Source organism: Halichoeres trimaculatus, unplaced genomic scaffold, assembly GCF_033239565.1.
Source record: "Halichoeres trimaculatus isolate MK-OKI-2021-1 unplaced genomic scaffold, fHalTri1.1 fHalTri1_scaffold_9, whole genome shotgun sequence".
NCBI classification, from domain to species: Eukaryota; Metazoa; Chordata; class Actinopteri; order Labriformes; family Labridae; genus Halichoeres; species Halichoeres trimaculatus.
This window is the reverse complement of record NW_027437188.1, coordinates 12,522,027-12,543,819: the sequence shown is the minus strand read 5'-3', so window position 1 is coordinate 12,543,819 and position 21,793 is coordinate 12,522,027. Positions and strand designations below refer to the sequence as shown.

At 42.0% G+C, this 21,793-nt stretch overlaps 1 protein-coding gene across 2 annotated transcripts in view; it reads left to right on the top strand.

Annotated features, from left to right (window-relative positions):
- The window catches only part of LOC141797635 (seizure protein 6 homolog), a 213,183-nt gene that overhangs the window by 136,196 nt on the left and 55,194 nt on the right, over positions 1-21,793 (top strand). For both annotated transcript variants that reach the window (XM_074679207.1, XM_074679206.1), the window contains exon 5: positions 6,369-6,558. In XM_074679207.1, coding sequence (XP_074535308.1) covers positions 6,369-6,558 — 190 coding nt within the window. The remainder of the gene's footprint in view (positions 1-6,368; positions 6,559-21,793) is intronic.

The following is a 21,793-nucleotide window of genomic DNA, read 5'->3' as shown; positions in this document are numbered from 1 at the left end:
ATATAAAGTGCACACTGTGATCCATTATGTTGTTGGTAATAAGTCTTCCTGCAGTCGTGGCTTCAGCCCTCATGATTATGTTTGTGAGGTACAGTTATACAGCAGCTGGACCGGTGCCAGGCCAAATTGGATTACGTCTCCCAATGTTCCCTCAAGTGTTTTATTATCCCTGAGCTGGAGGCATAATGTGATTACTCTGTGATGCCCTTTGTTCAGCGCACTATTATCCTGATGCTGTGTCCATGAGTTCATTAACGGCACATTATGACTTGTTATACACAGACGCGCTGCAGAGGCCGAGCTCCAACGCTGTGACTCACTCATGATGCGTTCAGGCTTCCTCTGAACGTGGGCTGAAAGTAAAGCTTCACTTTAAACGAGTGCACTGTAATTGAATAATGGATTGTGGGAACAATATTACATAAGACATATTAAGAGGGTTTAAGTGTTCTCAGTCATCAATCCCTCCCTCATTTTACATTTTTAGCCAACAGGGAAACTTTACACCACAGTCCTGAGCCGCCTACATACGCCACGAGTCACTGAATGTTAAATGGGGATGAACACGTGTGGATGATGACAGAGTTTGACTGAATGATCTTTACTTCAGGAATTAAATTCAGGAAACCTTCTCAAATCAAGAGTTGCTCCAAGTGAGGGAAGTTGAAGCAACTTTTCTGCTCCACTAAGTCAATTCCTAAAGATGTTTTTTAAAGATATAATCAGTAATAATAAAAAAAAATCATGAAAACTGTCTTCATTCACGTCACTGTTGTGACTGAGATTTGGATGTGGACACGCAACAAACCAGATGACAGTTGTCAATCTTTGTTATTAACCTACTGTGGAGGTAAGGCAGACATGGCTGCATACTTCAGAGCTGTGTGGGTGCTGATATCACCACTTCTCAGAAAATAGCTTGAGTGGGTGGATATACATCACCAAATATCTACCATTGTCACTCTTGCCGGCATTTGACTTTAAATGTGGCCAAAACGAACACTTGTCTATACAGAAGGAGACTTTGGATTAGAAATTGAAACTATAAAGCCATTGGTAAAGATGTTAACTGAGGGAATAAATCAGCTGAGAGGGGGGAAGATTTTTTTCCATTACAGGGAATTCACTCTCAATGGACTGCAGCTGTGGTTAGCACCAAGCATTGCTCATCATTTGCTATCTCTGTCCCAAGGTCCAATTCACAAATCATAATCACCCAGAGCTATTTAACACTAAAACTACCTTTGATTTCTGGAGCTTTGTGCAGTTTGCATTTATTTTGCATTTGATTGAGGAAACTGTCAGCATCCTTATTCTCAGCTGTGTGAGGCAGCTCCCTCTGATTCAGCTAGCTCAAATCTGTCAGTCAAACTAGTCAAGTCAAATTATGATGGATGTGATACGGATTTTGTGGTTTTACCACTCAGCTTCCCCTGATGGAGCAAGCAGCCCTATTCTTTAAAGGCCAATTGGTCCAAAAATCAGAAGGCTCCTAAGTAAGAAAATTAGAGGGCCCATTAGTCAGAAAATCATAAAGCATGTAAGTTTGAAAAATAAATTTGAATTTAGTTGATATACAAACAAATTTTCTTAATAAAAGGCCCAAACAGGCCTTCTAATTTTCTGACTAACAGGCCTTCTAATTTTCTTTTTTTCTGACAAATGGACCTTCTTAGTCATGGTCTTCTGACTAACGGGTCTTCTGAGCAATAGGCTTTCTGACTAAAAGGCCCTCTGTCTAATGGGCCTTCTGAATAACAAGTGTTTCAATTTTTGACTTGCAGGCTTTCTGATTTTTTGACTAGCAGGTCTTCTGAATTTCTGGCTAATGGGCCTTCTGAATGGGCCTTCTGCTTTTCCGACTTGCAGGCCTTCTGATTTTTTGACTAATGGGCCTTCTGACTAACAGGCCTTTTGATTTTGATTTGCAGGCCACCTGACTAACTGGCCTTTTCCTTTTCTGACTTACTGGTCTTCTGGTTTTCTGAGTAACAAGCCTTCTGATTGTCCAGGTGACAAGCCATCTTATCCTTTGACTAACATGCCTCCTGACTAATGGGCCTTCTGACCATCGGGCTCTCTAGTTTTCTGATTAACAGGCCTTTTGCTTCTTTGACCACTTGACCTAGCTGTTTGTGTTTTTAGTTAAGATGTTTTTTTCTGTATTGAGTTTTATTTCCAGAGAATATTTCTGTCAATAGTATCCCAGATAAACCCCTGTGGTTCACTGCAATTCATGCAAACTACACCTGTGCACTGAGAGCTTATTTGCTTTGCAGTGCAGTTTGTGGTGCATTTGACCCTTTGTGTGCACAGTGAATTAAATGGAATCTTTGGTATCATTTGCAGTTTCATTTGCACAGGTTTTACAGGTGTAGAAACTGCATAATCCTTTAGTGAACAGGCCCTCCATTTTTTTTTTTTAATATATTCAGCAAGGAAGGCGCCTCTTACTGTATGTTGTAAAAATGCAAATTTGAGGCATTCCGCATTGACTTCACTTTTTAAACCAAGGCAATATGTATTTTTTATATAGGTCATCTGAAACTCATGCAGCTTCCTTCTAAAACCTGAAACATGAATATTGTCTGTTTAATTCCCAAAGCTTTGTCTCCTTTTCAGTCCCATTTTTGTAGCTTCCTGTAAACCATAGATTCAGTCATAGATATGGTTTTCTGTACTGTAGTTTTAGACCTAACATGAGTCCTCGGTTTGATTTAATGTTCCCATAATACCAGGAGATGATCAGCTGATTGCTACCTGATGCCTGCGTCCTGTCAGTAGATCCACATCAGACTCCCTCTGCAGCTCCTCTCAGGAGATCCGTGGATTCATCTCCCAGCGAGCAGCGACAGGAGGCGGTAGATATGATCTGTGTAGGGCCACGTGGAGAGCAGGCGCCTCGTTCTTTTTAATGCCTGAATAAAGATATACCTGCTGCGATAAAAGCTGATAAAAGACACATTTTTTTAGCAGACGAGCTGTCAGAAGAGGAGACAAGCTGACAATTATCGTCTCTATCTGCAGTGTAATCACTGAACCACACACTGTCCTCTATGTTTCTCTATGTTGCTCTCTTTTGGTTCATTCTGAACGGCTTTCACAGATTTTAATGCAGATATCCTGTGATGATGAAATTATTCATTCACAAAGCGTGTGAAGGTCACGTTGTCTTTCTGCAGGTCAACTTCCATCACTCATTTCTCTTTTCATGTAAATGTAAGTGCAGCATGCCCTTGAGCTGTACAGGTAATAACCTTTTCATTGCAAACCTTAAGTGCAAATAATTTCGGATTAAATTATTCCTGGGGAACGGCGGCCTGCAGACGTTTAATAAAAGGAGCATTTCATTATCTGATCTGGATTTGGAGAACTCTCACGCTGTGGAAACAATAATGGCTGCCACTCTGAAAGGATAAACTCTGCGCCAAGCCTTTATGCCAATTTTGAAATTATCCTGAATAATATGAGGAGCTGCTGCGGCACACTGTGAGAGAGTTGGGTGCAATTTTGACGTGAATGGCCGCGACTGCAAATACATATTATGTAAATAGATGAATTTACATCTGATTTACATCTGCATGGAGTGACAGGCAGAGAGATGCTGTTTGTGAGCCGCTTTTTCCTCTTTTTAAACGGTTTGTAAACAGCGTGAATCTCTGAAGTGGTCACTCTTTTCTGCACCAGTCAAGTGTGTTAAGATTTTCACAGATTTGCATTTGTTTTCAACTCTAAATGTATGAACCCACTGAGTGGAGGCACGGCGTGAGTATGAAAGTTCCTCAGCCTTCATCCTGTATCTGCTGCCATAAGAGTTATTTTAAAAATCTTTCACTAAAGGCTCACGCAGCAGACTCGCCCTCTTCGGCCTGAACTCGTTATCAAACGTCTTTGTAGCAGAGAGGGAAATGAAAAGCTGCAGGGTCAAAACAACATCTACTTGCATGAAAACTACAGTATTTTATGAAAATAACGAATCACATCAGCAGTCAGAAATACAACCAAAGGATGCTATTATTGAGAAAAAGTTTGACTTGATCTGTTCATCTTTTACTTCAGATAATCTGTGGAGGAATGCAAGAGCAGGTGTTTTTAAAAAACAACTTTAAAGATTGGATTATTTTGATCATTTTCTATTCAATGCAAGATAAAAAATCATTGCGATCAAAAGTCTTTATGGATGAAAGAGTGGGACACTCTGTTTGTACCTTGCTTTTATTCATCCTGTATTTATTATCAAATGGAAAACTGAAAAACTTCGGCAGACAAAGGAGAAACAAGGTTGAATTGATAATTGTTCATGACATTTTTAGGTTGGCCCCTGTAGATGTCTTCATCCTGCAGCCCTGGGTCAGGCTGCAATGGTTGAAACTGGACTCTAGAGGGAGCTAGATCAAAGTGTGTCCTCAAGAAAATCTCGCTTTTTTGTCCCTGACAGACTCAAAGCTTGAATCCGCACAAATGCAATGCATGGAAATGAGACTCGCTGAATCAGCACGAGAGAACGTGTGTGGCTTTCAAACTTTTTTACACTCAGCTAGGTGTCCGCTACGAAACTGCACGGGGCGATGTATCACGCATACACAAAGCTACCACAGTATTGATCCAGAGTAGGAGAAGAAGAGTACACTGTTTTCTACAGTTTTTTCTTCAATTCCTCATTTCTGCCGAGTGTGGTCCAAAGGGCAACATTCGGTTAGTGAAAAAAATGCTTGTGCGGAAGTGCTAAAAGTTGTTGTTAATCAAGAATCCGCTTGAGTCTGACTGCAGAAAGACCAGAAGTCACACCCAGTCATAAAAACAGACTTTTACGGCATTAATAAGCATATTTACAGCCTGGTTCAAACAATGGCTTGGTTCTAAAACTTTGATTTTACTATCGGCACACACTTTACTGTGAGTGAATGTTATTCTAACTTGGGGGTTTAGAAGTTATTAAGATCGTTTGATTGTCCAATCAGAGACACAGCTCAGGTCATGTGACTGACAGGTGCCCTGTAGCTGTTCGAAAGGAAACTCACAGCCAGAGTGTTAGCAAATGTGGCTGCGTGTGTGAATTTTGGAGGTGCGCGATGTGAAAACTTTCCGCTTCAAAAAGGACCATGCAAGGCGGGGAGGCTTCTAAAACGGTGTCACTTGTCTGCATGAAGCCATGCAAACATGTCAAGCATAAACCAAGCTCCAAATTGTTTTTCTGAAGTCTGTCTCAACCAGCTGGATTCTTGGGCCAATTAAACAATCAGAAAATCTGGCCTCGATGTTCGGCCCAGATTATCTTCTACTGTGAGCGGTTGACGGATCAATCTTTGGTCTCAAGATTGGCTCACAGACTTTTTAAGGCTGCCCCGATCATTTTCAAAACTGTTTGATATTTTTCTGGATGATTACACCTAAGGATGACAACAGCCAATCAGAGAGAGCAGCTGACGAGGGAAATGATGAAGTTATCTGAGACAAAATATTGTCCCTGCACCCCAACTACGTCTTCATCCAGATGTGTTTAGTCTTCTGATTAAAGTTGCCACTAGATGGCGCCCTCACTTAATGTGTTGTATGGTTCTGGAAAAGGTTGCACTGTGCATGCGGTTGTTACGTCATCGCGCTCTGATTGTGCCTTGTTATACTATTTTAATGAAGAGCTGAGCAGATATGATACCTGCAGTTATGTTTCATATCAGAGTATTGAGATGCTGATATATCACATAAGTTTGATGTATTCACATCTTTTTCTTTTTTCACTGCTACAGCCAACAGCATCACACCAGTCTGTTTTTTTTGTGCTATTGTTTACATGGTGCATGGCTATCTCTGCTCTGGTAATCACGTTAAAATCACAGAAATTATCCTCACTGACAGAGATCTTTTGGCTTGTCATGTTTGTGGTTTCTGGTGCTTCTGCAGCCAGCCTCAAGTGGACACTCGAGGAACTGCGGTTTTTAACAGTTGATCTCATCGAGGAATAACAATCTGACCTTTCATATCCTTTAAGATTATTAGAAATTATTCTGTCAATGGAAGAAATGTTTTGGAAGAATCTAAAATAGAGTTGGATAAAGTAAATAATTTAATTGACAGCTCTGTTTCATCATCAGTCGTCCCCTGAGTCCAGCAGCTGGCGGTGTGATGAGCAGCTGCTTTGGTTCATCAGCTGCTGAGAAACAGATTGGCTACAAACTCAACAAACACAACATCTCAAACTTGTCCTAACTCTTTCAAAGTGAAACACAGTCTCAGTGATTTTCTGCAGAACAGCTGGTTTGTTAAATAGTCTCAGCTGTCACAGGATGCTGCTGCTCCTTTGACGACAGAGTAACAGGGTCATTAATGCTCTCCCCTTCCCCCTCCTCCTCCTCTGTGTTTCCCATCAGGTGATGAACGTGAACCTGTCAGAAGGAGACAAGGTTGTGTTTGAAGATGTGGGTCACGGGGAGAACACCATGCTGGCCAACGAGTCCATTCTGATGAGAGGGTTGGTGGTTCGAAGCCACAGCAATCAGATCTCCATCCGCTTCCACAGCCCCAAGTCCCAGGCTGGATCTGTGCTGCTCAGATACCAGGGTAAGGAACCGCCTCACCTGTATGCTGCTACATACAACATGCAGGCAACTGCTACAGCTTTGACAGCACTAAAACATTCAGGTTTATTCCCCCTGGTTAAAGCATATTCCAGAGTTTTTGTCTGAAGCTTTTAGAGTTTGAAGTCTCTCTCATCTTGAAGTTGATGATTTTCAGTCAGTGTAATGTTGCATCATCTGTCAGTCGTTGTTCTTTTGGGGCTCCTCTGATGGAGCAGAGATGGTTTTGCCAGCTGTCACTCACAGAGAGCTGTTGGAGCTAAAAATGTTTCCATGTAGAGAAATAAAAGAAGATTCTTATCCTTTTCTGCAGGCGTGGTTAACGTAAAGGCTGTATGCATGCTCATTTAATTCAAGCAATGGACGAACAAACCTTAACTTTCTTACAGGAGCACACAGCAAATAAGTGCGATGCGCTTTGAACAGTGTGTTTTTGTGCTTTTCGGATCACATCTGAGGCTTTTTCTGTGTTGATTAGGCTCAATGGGCAACTCTGACACTCTTTTTGCATGAAATATCATTAAAAGAAGCTTCACAGCCCAAATTTCACACAAAGGGTAATTTTTGTGGCATTGTTTGGCAGTGTTTCAATTGAAAAAGGCTTGAAAACATTTCAGTATTGTTGAAGTTTGTCAGGTTCTCTCTTTAAATGTCATTCATTCACTGCAGAATGATGTGTGTACTTCATGAGTTTACTGTCTGTTAGAGGAGTCATGCAGAAACACAATCTGGTTAATCACCAGGTAGGTTTACAGATGTGAGGACAACAACAAACAGGAGTAGGATGGAAAAGAAAAGGGCTTGTTATCCTCAGTACTCTTGTTCCCAGGAAATTAATTACAAAAAATGCTCTGTTGATGCAATAAAAAGCTGCAGAACTCCGTGTTGCAAAGTGCTAAATTTTTTGTGAAATGAAATACAGCATTCAATTCAAACAGACAATATCCACATGAGAGTTAAAGGTGATAGGGAGCTTTGATTAAACACTGTACTGATGCTCTGTTTGATGAGCCTAGATCCCCTGCTGGCAGCTGATAAAACACCTGTGCTGATGTGTGTATGTTCTACCTAAAGCTTGTTATTGAGGAAAGATCCATACAAGAGTATAAGGGATGAAATCCTGTAAATGTGTGATTTCAAGGGTGAGTATAAGAGGAAATGGAGGTAAACAGAAAAGGAAACTAAGGCTTAGTGTTTGAAATATGATGCATTTTTAGTTGCTGCAGAACTGTCTGTACAAAGCATGAAGGTTGCATTAAGGAGCCACTCAACTGGGACTGCTGATTACATATAAAGATGGAACATGTGTCCCAACTTCCTACTGTCGTACAAAAGTGAAACCAAAATACCCTACAAGATGAGCTCTTATACCCTTTGCCAGCAATATTTTCTGATCCAGAGCGCACCCCTTTAGAATTCCAAGAAACAGCTTTACCATGTCTCTAAATGGTGTTGTCTCCCTCAGGTGGGTCCAGCCCACAGCAGAACAGATTCTGGTGTGGGTTTGAAGCAGATAATCCTGGTTCTGTAAAGTTTAGTGACTCTTGTGTTTGTCATGTTTCACCTAAATGTTCCTCCTCTACTCTGATAATCCAGAGCACACAGCGCTGCAGGAACCTCTCTGGTCAGCACAGCTGTCACATCCCCTCTTTTTATAAAATCAAGTAACAAATCAAAGCAAACATGTTGCAACCACAAATACTGTGACTTAAAGTAGCATAATAGGAACCAACTTTGAGGAACAAAACAGTGTTTGATGGATTTTACTAATCTGTCTGTTGATTTGGGGGAGGCGGGGCTTTTGACCAAGCAGCAACCTCCAGTCTAAGAATATGATACAATGCGGAAGTGCTAAAATCTGCTGTTTCTCGAGTGTCTGCTTGAGGCTAGCTCCAGAAGTACTGGAAGTCACAAACACACCAAGCTAAAAAAGCAGTTTTCAAAGCAGAAATGAACCTTTTTACAGCCTGGTTCAAAAAACGTCTCCTGTCTGAGTGATAATGTTACTATCAGCACCCACTGTAGGGGGGGGTGAATTTTTCCTAACTTGGTAGTTCAGAGAATATTAAGATTGCGAGCTCATCCAATGAGAGACACAGCTCAGGGTCACGTGACTGACAAGCGCCCTGTAGCCGTACACAAAGCCCTGTCACTGCCAATATGGCCGCTATAGCCGATGTGCTTCTATTTCCATTTCAGAAACAGACGGGTGACGTCAGGGAGACTACGTCCATGTTTTATACGTATACTACAGACAGTCACCAGGGGGAGCTCTTAATGTTTGATTCCACTTGTCATAAATCTTTGGACATTCTGCTTCCTCCTAAACGTGCACACATCAGATGAGTATGCATGTGCACTATAAAGTATTAAAGTCTGGACCCAGATGAACCCATCCACTCAGCTTCAGCCTCCTGTTAGTTCACAGCCTGTATGTAGAGTGCCATCAGTGTAATGTATGAGTTGTTCTTGCATCATTATTACAGCCTGTATTTGCATAAATTAAAACAATTCATCACTTTAAATTGGAATTAGTTCAACAAATGGACTCCATCTAATTTTAAGTCATTGAATATATATTAAATAAAACAGCAACACATGATCTAGAGCGGGGCATCACTCATGGTTTAATTACATTAAGCCATAGAAAAGTGATCTACGGGAAGCTGTGAAGAAAGGAAACAGTGTGCAGAGGATGCAGAAGAGGGTAACAGCAGCTGCAAGAAAATGCTCAAAGAGTCCGAGTTAGAACCTTTATGTATTCACCCCAGTGCATGCTGGGAGGCTCCCCAACATACCTGCCTCATAAAAGTGAAACCATATAACTCATCTGTCAACAAGTGACCACCTACAGGATGAGAAATAAAGTAGTCCTACGAAGTGCAGTTCTCTTAGTGTCCACTAGAGTCTCCATGATGAGTTAGTCCCCGTAGAGCTCCATGTTAAAATGTCCAACTGCACATCTGAAGTCAAAAACAACTAACCTGGTTACAGCGAATTAAGGGATAAAGGGAGGATAAGGGGGCGGGGCCTCATTGAGTGACAGGTGGGAGCTACTGGCTGTCTGATTCAGTCCCTGAACTTGAACTTCAGGTCTGTGTTTGTGGTGTTGGAGCCTATTGGAGATACGTTCATGTAAAAAGAGGCTTAAAATCCGCCTATGTGTGTGTTTTGTTGGACTAACAGACCAAATTGATGGTTTTGAACCTGCCTTGTTTTCTAAGCGTGTGCAAACGGCGTGTAGTCGAGTGTCTTTTTTTCCCTTTTAACAAAATGTGTTGATGCTGTCAGACAGAAAATAGCTTGCTCCACCAATCAGTCACATTATTAAACTAATAAATTGTCTTTGTAGCTCTTCCACTCATCAATTACTCCACACCAGAGACAGGGACTTTGGAGAGACGTTCCTTCGCAGCCTGGTAATGACAAAGGAGTGAGCTGAAGTCATTTTCTGCAGCCGTCTTTGTTTCTCTGCAGAGAAAAATCCATGATGCCTTTCTCCTAAACTGAGATGGTGTTTTTAAAGCCTCCCAGCGGACGGGGTCAGCTGTGGTCCTGCTGGTCAGATTTCCTCCTCTAAAGCGTGCAGAGATTCTTCCTCGACTATCTTTGATTCCCTTCATTTATCCTGCTTTCTATTGATGGCTCTCCAAAGCGCAAATGGCTCCTGAAAAAACTTCTCCCCTGATAAAAAAGTGGCACCAACATCATTACCTGCTGCTTAAAAGCAATCTGTGCTGTTTGCACGCCTCTGACCACCGCTGGCTAAAAAGAGAAGGACTAAATGAAGCTTTGATAGCTGAGTGAGGAAAGTGTGCGCTCAGAGTGTGCTTTTTACTCATCCTGAGACAAAACCTCTTTGAGATTTCACAACACATTTGTTGGAATATTGATCCAAAATCCATTTAATTGTTGTGAAAATAACAGAGTCTTTGGCTCATAAAGAGACCATTAAACTCTTGGTTATGAATGCTTTGACTGCATGTGTAAATTGTGCATTAAAGCAGCAACAGGAAGAGTCATGAGCTGCTGCATCCTTTTCCATCCAATTGCCATCTTGTAAATCTGCCAGATGTTTAAATTCACTTTAACATTTCCAAACACAGCACCTACATGGAGCTATGATGCTGCACACATGATGCAAAATCCTTATTCCATGAAAATTTTGCAGCGTTTAAATTCAATTTTTGCACGAGTTTGGCATCTTTACACCAAGATGAAAATATGTGATGTCAGAATTGGACAGATTGTCTCAGCTTGTCATCATTTCAAAACATTTCAACATGCATTTTTTTTTAGCTTCTCAGAACCAGGCATGTAAATCTGCACCAATCCCAACGAATCCCGCCTAAAATGAGTAATGATGAGGTGACACAAAGTACAGGATCACATCCCTTAACTGAGTCTATTGCCATCTTCTGTACGGATCAGCTTCTTCATTAGATGTGCTCCTCAGTCCTGACAGTGGGATAACTCATTGGACCAATCAGATCCTCAGGTTGAGACAGTTTCTGCGCTGCTGAGGTAAATAAATCCTCCAGTCTTGCAGCAGCAGAGAGAGCAAGCGAGTCTGAAGCAGGTCACATCTTTAATAAAAAGACAGTGCAGATAAATGTGTGGATGTGTTGTTCAAACAAAGCCAGAGACAAAGTGTGTCTCTGCTCTTTGTCAGTGTTTTTGTCTTTGTGTTTGCAGGAGGAGATTGATTTTAAAAGAGAGAATCAGGACCAAACAAGTCAATCCTCTCATCCTCAAAACAAACAACCAGTCCTCTCCTTCCCTCCATCTCTCCCTCTCTCTTTCTTTGCTTTATTACATTTCCTCCTCCTCTGAGACTCTGTTCTCTACACAGCCCTGCTAGAGGCTGGATCAGCAAGAAAAACACAGTCTTTCTCTCTTACACACACACACACACACACACACACACACACACACACACACACACACACACACACACACACACACACACACACACACACACACACACACACACAGATTTCTATTGAATCAATAGAGACTTACAGTTGTGCAGCTTTGTTGTTGAGGGTTGTCTAAAGAAAAAGATGTTTTGAAAGTGAAAAGATTTTATTTTTTTGATTTTAAATCATTAAGATGAGATATAAGTCAAACTGGTAATATATAAGATTGATGTCACGATTGATATATATTAGGGCTGTCAGTTGATTAAAATATGTAATCTGATTAATCGTATGATTGTTCATAGTTAATTTGCGATTAATCTCAAATTGATGGCTCATTTTTATAAATCGTTTCCAAATATAATTTAGAGGTATAATTTCCAAGTTTTTAAACTATCTGTTTTTTTAGGAAGCTCAACACAAACTGATGGAGCTCATGCATCACAACAACAGACGCATTGTCCAACAGGGGTGCTTTTGTTCAGGAAAAACAGATAGTTACCTGGATACACTTCACACTCAGAAAACATTATCTCACATAATGTAACTCCCTACAGCCCCTGTATGCTTGGCCAGCCAGTGGTATTTGAGGACACGGTCACACTAGCAAATCGTACTTTGCTTAAGCACACTGCACTTCTCTGATCCGGCACGCTTCAGAGAGATGGGCTTCAGCACTAGCACAGGCACATAGACAGTGGGTATGATCCATGACGTATGATCACTGCAAGCGCATCTCTCGACAGTCATTTAAAAAATATTGGGGTGTTAGAGGGCTGTGTCTGACTAAAATGACTAGTTGAAAAGTCTCTAAAGCTGCAGCAGTGCTCTCTGTGTCTCATTGTGCTGACTCTGATGAGATTGCTCTTCGTGTAAACAGCCACTTCATGATGACGTAGGCGAGCCATGGGTGTCTGTGATACCTGCTAATAGTTCATATTGGAGTAGTGGGAAACACTAGCCGTACTCTCCAGCTGGGGAACAATGCAGTGGGGGGAATCCTGCTTGACCATGGCATAGTCTGGATGGCCAATGTGCCATCTGGCAGTGCTTTGGAGCTGAATTTCCCATTCAAAATACCGTCTTTACTCATCTCTGCTTGTCAACCACAAAGTTATGTTAGTGGCATTAGTAGAAACTTGAGTTAGCACGTTATTATCGCGTCAATGTCGACAGCCCTAATATACATATACACCCAGAGTGGCTCTTCCAATACTGGACAGTCCTCATCATTAAGTGCTCTTGGGAGCGACACCATCTAACTACCGGCCTATGACCTGCCTTATAGAAGCACATAGAAGCTCCTACCAGGTGTCAAAGATTCTAAGATAAGTGGGCATGTGGATCGATCCAGGAGTAGAGCACAGAAGGAAACTGGCAATGTCACCAGAGGAGCCAAGCACCAGTTACTGACAGGGCAATATCTAGGGATTCCAAATCCAGAAACATCAACCTGCACTGCCTGGATTGACTACAAGAAATCCTATGACTTAATGCCACACACACAGGGATACTGGAGTGCCTGAAGCAGTATAATGTTAACTGGGTACTACAAACCTTCCTCAATGGGACTATGGAAGACAACACTGAAAGCCAACTCATAGCCAAGTGGCACAAGTGGCACAAGTGGGCATCTAATGCGGTAAATATCAAGGAGATGCTCTGTCCACACTGTTGTTCTGAATAGGCCTGAACCCCCTCACTGAGATCATCACCAAGAGTGGCTATGGATATAGATTTTGAACCATCAGCCACCTCCTTTACATGGGTGACATCAAGCTGTACGACAAGAGTAAGCATGACAGCAGCCCCCTGATCCACCTCACCGAGATCTACAGCAATGACATTGAAATGTCATTGGGACCAGATACAGTGTTGCCAACTTAGCAATTTTGTCGCAGTTTTTAGCGACTTTGTGGACCCCCTAGCAAGAAAATGAGAGACAAGCGACCAGCGACAAATCTAGCGACTTTTTTGCGACTTCTCTCTGTCCCTCCCTTCTCTCCTTGTGACATGCATTGTGTGTGTGGCTGCCTGCCACACACTGGCCAGCTGTACACTATGGGCACTAGGACCGCTCAGTTGACAGGTAGGCAGCCACAGGTTCAGCATATACCCCGGGGAACAGAAGCCCAGTATGGAGGAGGAACCGGAGACAAACGCAAGCCGCTGCATGGCATGTACCATCAACAAATTGAAGAAGTGGCTGACTTTTTGGAAAAGGCTGGACTGAAAGACAGCACAGAGGCGCTAACCATGGCTGCACAAGAACAAGTCCTCAGCATGAGATCAACAGAGGCTGGGGTGTACCACACCAGGTAGGACCCAAGATGCAGACTGTGTAGAGAAGCCCCTGAGATGGTGCAGCACATCACTGCCAGGGTGTTAGATACTGGCAGCCAAGCCATACATGGAACAGCATAACCAGGTGGCTGGCGTGGTTTACAGGAACATTTTGCTGAGTATGAGGTCCCAGGATCCAGATGGAAGAAGCCCCCTAAGGTTGTGAAGAACAATTGTGCCAAGGTCATGTGGGACTCCCAGATCCAGACCGACAAGATGGTAAAAGGCAATCACCCTGACATAGTGGGTGTAGATGAACATCAGAGGACAGTGGTAGTGATGAAGCAATACCAAGTGATAGCAACGTCAGAAAAAAAACACGAGAAGCTGGGAAAATACCAAGGGCTGAAAGAAGAGCTAAGGAAGATGTGGGGTGTGAGGGCAACAGTGGTGCCAGTAGTGATTGGACAGTGGGGTCTGGAACACCAAAGCTGGGTGGATGGCTCCAGCAGATACCAGGAACAACATCTGAGATCTCCGTCCAGAAGTGTGTACACCTAGGAACAGCTGAGATCCTGTGCAGAACCATCAGGCTCCCAGAGGATCTAAGCTTGATGGAGACAGAAAACTGACCAGGGTGGGAAAGGGGAAGAAGTTTTATATGTATTTCAACTGTCAAACAAGAAATACAGAGTTTCTTGTAGCAGATGCTTTTGTCCAAGCAACGAAAACCTAGTTAGTGCCACAAAAGTGCTGCAAGTAATTTGGCTGCAGGTGCTGCCATTAAGTGTAAGAATTTTTTTTAGATAATGTAGAATAATCTAGCCAACTAACCTCAATCAATTGCTGCAACAATATACTTCAACTTTCCACAACATTCAGTAATTAGTGCTGAAAAGAGCTGGGTCTGTGACCTTCTGATTCATTCTGCCCCTAAGGACAAAGTAAAGAAGGGTCAGATTAAGGGCCTAAGTGTTCCCTGAACAGATGAGTCTTCAGACATCTCTTAAAAGTAGAAAGGGACTCTGTGGATCGTATAGAGTTGGGTAATTCAGTCCACCATTTGGGCACAACAGAGGAGAAGAGTCTGGCTAGAGATTTAGAGCCGTGCTGGGCTGGGAGCACCAGGCGTTTTTCACAAGCAGAGCGTAGTGGGAGTGAAGGAGTGTAGACCTGAAAGATGGACCCAAGGTAGACAGGAGCCATTGTTGTCAATGATTTGTTCCTAAACATTTACAGTTTGATCAACATTGGTCAAAAATACTGCTACTACTATTTCCTTGATTTCATCTCAGCCTGAATTGAATGAAATCCTATGCAACCTGTGATTATTTTGTTTGAAAATGCATTTTAGGACATGATGTGTCACAAATCAGCAAATATTAGAGTGCACTTTAACTTAGTGTTTCTTTCTAAAAATAACAGTTTTTATCCACTGCTAAATTTTGTCAATTAATCAGGGTGTAGTCAATCGGTGGCTTAGCTTCATGTGACTGCACCTAATTGGCAGACAGCATGCGGTGGTGGAACCATCTCTTATCTTTATGTCCTTAAACATCATAATTACATCCCATCACAAACCCATCATCATGAATCATACTGTGACCCCAGTCTGACCTCACATCCTTAGTAATGGCTGCAGAAAATTTGATTAGACTTTCTAAAGCAATGGGGATAGTGGGTGTTTGCTGACTTTACAGTCACATGACGACACATGCTCGGTTGTTCAGAAACAGACGACAGGTGAACCTCTTTCCTCTCAGAGAAGTTGAAGCTCTCACACCTCCAAGCTGAAACTTTTCATACTAACAGCTAAAAAATCCTGGTATTTCTCCTTCTCGGCTCGCATCCCGGCAGCAGCTCTCCTCCCCTCTCTGGCCTTTTGTCTGAAACAGTGAAAGAAAACACTGTTGATCAATACAGTCACTGTTTCTGGATTGCAGCGGAGGAGCGTGTGTGCTGGCTGAGATAGGATTCATCTCACCGAGTTGCTGTTGCCACTTATTGTTCTCCTGCAGAGAAAGGAGAGTGCAGGGCCGGCAGAATGACAGACAGACAGGCGGGCAGCAGGCGAGTGAGGGAGCAAGCGAGTGGTGTGATTGTATTCATGGCTGAACATGCTCAGAACATGCTCACTTTGGTCTGCAGTGTGTCACTTTTGACACGTATTCATGGTCCTGCTGGAACCACATCCCAAAGTCAGTATTCAGACTTATCAGGAGCCTGTATGGAGACGACACAAAGCAGGCTGCATATTAAACACTATTGTGTTTTCAGTGTGAGGTGACACACAATATGTGACCTGCAGAGGCAATTCTACAAGTCATTTCCATACAAAACACACTTGCACTGGAAAAATGGTTGTTATGTGAGCAGAGTATGTGCTGCATCCAAATATTAGAAAGCTACACATTAATCCAGAGGAATAAACTGAGCTGTCTTATTCGTGTGTTTTTAATTTTAAGGATGTGGCAGGATTATACTCCATAGGGTTGCATATAGGCTACATAAAGGATTGTAGAAAGCCATCAGTAATCTTTAGTCTGATTTAAACATCACAGGAGCATAGCTGGGACACAGAGCGGAGTGTGAGCAGCAGATGGTTGGGCTCATTCTGCTCCTCAGATAATTATGAACCATTGACATGCTGACAAATTAATTTAAAACGAGCATGTATCTACTCTCCTTTTAGTTATGATGGAGATGTAATTGACGCGGGATTGATTTCTTAATGACCGAGGGGAGGGGGCTGAATTTTTCTACATTAAATTACTGCAATACTATCAGAAATGAGCGTGATAAAACGACTCACAAATAGGTTTGACTTTTAGTTTAATCCGTGAGTCATTAAAACATGGAGGATGATCTCTGCAGTGACAGATTAGAGAAGAAACCCTGGCTTTGTTTTCTTCCTCACATTTTTGTCTCTGTGTGGAGAGCAAAAGCAGGAAGAACTCGATCCATCTGAAGTGGATTTCTTTCTCTCTATCAACAGATATTGTCATGAAGAGCAGCTAAAAATCTGTGCTAGATCAAAAATTCACACAGACACAAACCTGCTCGATGCTGAGTCACTAAGACAATCAGTGTTTAGATTTCCTGACTTTCCTGAAAGCATCAGAAATGATTGATCCGTATCCATTTAACAAACATCTTCAAAGTAGTTTTCTTCTCCTCTTGATAGCAGACCTGACTAAGCTGGACTTTTGACTTTTTGCTAAATAGCATCATGATTGTGTTTTTCAGCAAACTGAAAGGACATTTATCAGTTTGAAGACAGAGTGAAGCCTCTGTGTGACTTGCTGTTTACAGTGAAGCTGAGACTCACCACAAACACATGAGTTGGACCTTCTCTAAAAAATTATTTTACAAGCGTGTTTAAAAGTCTGAAATTGAATTAAACATGTAGTCACTTCCAATGTTGCTAACTGGACTGTAAACAGTGCAGCAAAAAGAAAAAAAAGCTGGGACGTATGGCTATGTTGCAGGGCTCCAGAGTGCGACCCACATTTTTTCAAGTTCAGACTGGTGCACCTGGTGCTGCCCGGGTGAATTTATAGGTTTCTTTTCAATCCCAGCACCTCTCTGTGTAATCCTGTAACTGAACTCACACTCATGGTATGATCATAGTGTGGTCTAAACCAATGAGAGACAGAGCTCTGGTCGGTCTTGACCTCTGATTGGCTGTGGTCTTGTTTACTCACTGCTGTGAGATGTGTGTTTAAAAATCGCAAGCAACCTGAGCACCAGGGTAGCCTACCTGAAACAGAAAAGAAAATAAACACAACAAAATGAGAGAAAATGAAGATAGGTGAAAACATTGTGTTTTTTTCATTGAAAAAATTAGGCCGACTGTTACAACCAGCCCTACTACTGTCATTCCATCCACCCCCACTACTAAGAGTCCATCCAGCCAAGACATGGGGCCCTCAGTCTCTGGAAAGATGCCAAGCTCCTGGTCCTTCAGGGATAAGACTCAGACACATAACCAGAGGAGACAACCAAGTCTGAGATAGAACCTGGCCTCAAGACTCACATTAAAAATCCCAAAATGTATTTTTTCAGACCGACACTGGATGAAATAATTTCCCTGACTGAGCTACAACAAAAGATAGAACGCAATGCACAACATTTACTGTCAGGAGCGTGGTCAAAATGTGACCAGCAATAGTGGATTTCAAATGTGGGTCAACAACGTTTCAACATTGGAACTTAAAAAAACACAACATGCTTAAAACACATACTAAAATTGTGACAAGATAAAGAGGGGGCAGTGATCATCAGGTCGGTTGGCTGTCTGAGGGGCGTGTGACAGCAGTTGGAGACTTCTTGTAAGACTTGGAGACATGATGTAAGGTCAGCTCAGTGAAGCACTTTAAACACTGTGTTTTTCTTTTTATACATCATTGTGCTTAAATTAAAGACCGGCATTTCTCTACATCTAATGCATGTTTAAAAATCATTCACATTATATGAAAGTTATGGAGAGTGATAAAAAGGTGAGCTTATGGCAAGGAGAAATTTGAGTGCACATACATTTTGTGCTGGTGCACCTACACACGGGGCACTGATTGTAAAGTTGCACACACTGCAAATAACAACAACATTTCTCCACAGTTAGCTCTAAAAAAATCACTTTTTCTGCTTATTTAAAAAAAATGTTGAATGATTTATCTAAATTTTTAATGTTATTTAAATTATTCTAAATATTTAGCTACATTTGTAGACATTTGGTTTCATTATTAATATTTAGCTAAGACTAAATATTTGTCAAAGATTTTTAATCTTTTGCAAAGATTTATAAATATTTGCTAAGGTTTTTAAATATTTAGTCAAGTTTTCCAAGTCTTAAGCAAACATGTATAAATCTCTTGCAAAAAATTCTAAATATTTGCAAAGACCTCTAAATATCGAGTCAAGATTTATAGATTTTTAGCAAAGATTACAAGACATTTGCTTGGATTTCTAAATATGAAGTGAAGATTTCTAAATCTTGAGGTCAATTTCTAAGTATTACTGGTTTTTCCAAAATGTTGGTCACCATTCTCAGAGGCAGCTATAAATTTCAGAGGATAGGTGACAGGCTGTGGGAATGTTGTAGTATTAACTTTAACTTCAAAACTGTAACTTTGTATCTCAGGTGTTGTCTCAGAGGATCCAATAGAGGAAGAGCTTTCTTTTGCCTTTTTTAAGTAGTGTCAGGGTTTTGGGAACAGGACCACACCTCAGCCGCACATTTTCTGGCACTAATAAATCCAAACCTATCCCTCTCCTTCCCTTTCTCCCTTAACGGACTCTGAAGGGGGTTCTTCTTGTCCAGGGGGCTAAGGGAAATCTCTTATCAGCCCAAATACACCAGATGCTTCTCCGGCCTGACTCCACTCTGTTGCGTGATGACTGGGTACATCCAGAGGAGGATTTAGGTAGTCAAGGGCCCCTCAGCTATTCTTTTTGTGGGCCCTCCTCTTATAGTTCATGCTATTCCAGTGCAGACACAAGCTCTAGGCAATGCTGCCTGATCTTGCAGCAGAAATAGGCAACCAGCTCTGAGGAAACAAGTCCAACAGGTGACTTACCACATTGTGTAAATGACAGACCTCTTGATAACGGTATAAATATTTATTTTTGTTGCAGTAAATTGCCATTAAACTCAGTCAACATAAAAACATTGAATAACATATTTTTTAAACTCTGATTGAGAGAAAAAAAAAACAGATCATGCATAAATAACAGCAAATTGATGATAAACATAGAATAGAATAGAATAGAATAGAATAGAATAGAATAGAATAGAATAGAATAGAAAATACTTTATTTATCCCCGAGGGGAAATTCAGGAGTCACCGCAGCATTTAAGAAAACAAAAGTAAGAAAGAGTATAGAAAGTGCAAAAAGGTCCATAAGAAATTAGATAACGACTTCCCGTCCACCACTCGTCCACCACTCTCCAGCCCAGCCAGTCTCCACCTCCACAGGGTCCAGGACTAAGCCTCCCCAGCAGTCTGTTCAGTCTCTCCTGGATCCTGTCTGCTCACAGCAGGCGAAGCTCCTCCGATGTGTCGCCGGCGTCCGATGTCAGCTCCGTCAGCCACGTCCGTGAACAGCACGATGCCGCTGGGTTAGCACGGCTAGCATGTCCATCCCCCGGAGCTGGATCCCACGTTCCCAACAACGATGGATGGAAGGACAGGTCCACGTCGTCACCTCCCAGCTCACATCCGAGAACCAGCACGTCGTCTTCACCTCCTCCTCCTCAGCTCGAGGGAAATCATCAAGCCCTACACTAGTTGCTGTGAATGCAGTAATGCATTCACAGCATATGTTCTTCTGTGTCAAAAAAATTTCTTCTTCTTCTTCTTCTTCTTCTTCTTCCGCCCGCTTTTTTGGACCGCTAAAACTTCTGCAAACTTCAACCGATTTTCACCGTTCAAACTTCAAAACGTGTGTTTCAGTGGGGACAAGGGGGCTATGACTCTTCAGAAACTTTTCACAAACACTCTCCGAGATATTCAACGTTTTACGAGATTTCGGTCCCATAGAGATGAATGCGGAATTTTCAAAATTTTCTCCCTTCAGGACATTTTTTCAGCCTGCTTCAAACCCTCCTCATTCAGTCATAAATTCAGTTACTAACTCCATTCAAACTTCAAAATATTCAGCTATCTTTTGGCTTCATTCAGTGGGTTTCCATAGTTTCCTAGCATTCATAGTTTCTTCACAATGACCCTTCAAAGGTCATGATGCATTTCAGCTCTTCAAGCCATTTAACATTGGTGTGTATTGGACGGAATGTTTCAGCTTAGAGTGGAAGATTCAAACGACAGACTGGGGAGAGGGGGAAACAAGACCTGGGAAACTTCTGGGTAAACTGCTCTCTTGGCCACATTTTTTGAGGTATCAACACAAATAAGCCCTCAACATGTAAGTAGTCTTGTCCTGCCTCTGACAAAGTGGTTTTTAAAGCAAAAGGATGGAGCACTTTTTCACAAAATGGCCAACTGTCAGGCAAAGTCAGCTCCGGCACCCATGTACCCCAATGTTAATTCCTGAGGGGTTTTCTCAGAGATCAGTCAAATTTCCCTCATCTATCTATCGCTGTCATGGGCCTATTTCTGCATCTTTAGACATGAAATTAACACAGACAGCTTCCTCAGGGTCTCAGGATTCCTACGGTGTGATCATTTTTCTTATCGGCCCTTTGGTTTTGTCACAGTTGCAGGCAGTTTGACACCCTGATTTCAGTGGAAATGTGTTGGGAATCAACAGACTCCACCAGCTCTCTGATGGCAGTTGGTAAACAATGATCACCATGGCAACTTCTGGCTTCAGGTGAGCCTCAGCTAAAAGGCTTACATGATTAAAAACTCACACACAGGACACACAGAATTTCATTTTAACAGCATTTCAGAGATGAGAATTGCATTTTCCCTCAGTCAGGGATCCATTAATCCCTGAAGATAGTAAAAAATACCGCCGAAGCCACAAAAAGTTTGGTGTCCGTGACCGACAATGAACCATACAAAGTGATGATCCACTCCAAATACAAAGATTACGAAAAAGAGACAAAAAAAATTACAAGAAACGGACAAAGACGAGAGAGCTGCTGCAACAGGCAGCTACTGGGGTAGCGCCTAGCAACGGAAAAAAAAAAAAAAACGGTCCATATAATATTTTTTTTCTTTTATTGAAATACATAGATAAAATAGAAATAGTTAAAATGAATAGATAATAGTAAATGTTTCTTGTTGTTTTGAAGAGCTGAGAGAGAATCAGGCAGGGATCCCATAGGATACAAATCAAGCCCCTGGAACCTAAGGCCCCTGCACATGTGGGGCCCCCAGACTGCAGCCTAGGTGAGCCTGTGCATTAATCCACCCCTGGACACGTCAACTCTCACCAGCTGTGTGTCAAGAGGGCACCTTGCTGGGCACCAAACAGCTCAAGTCACAGACCGAGGAGTTCCCACTCAACATGTTGGGCAGTAAAACCTGTTGACTCTGGGACTGGTTCTCCTCA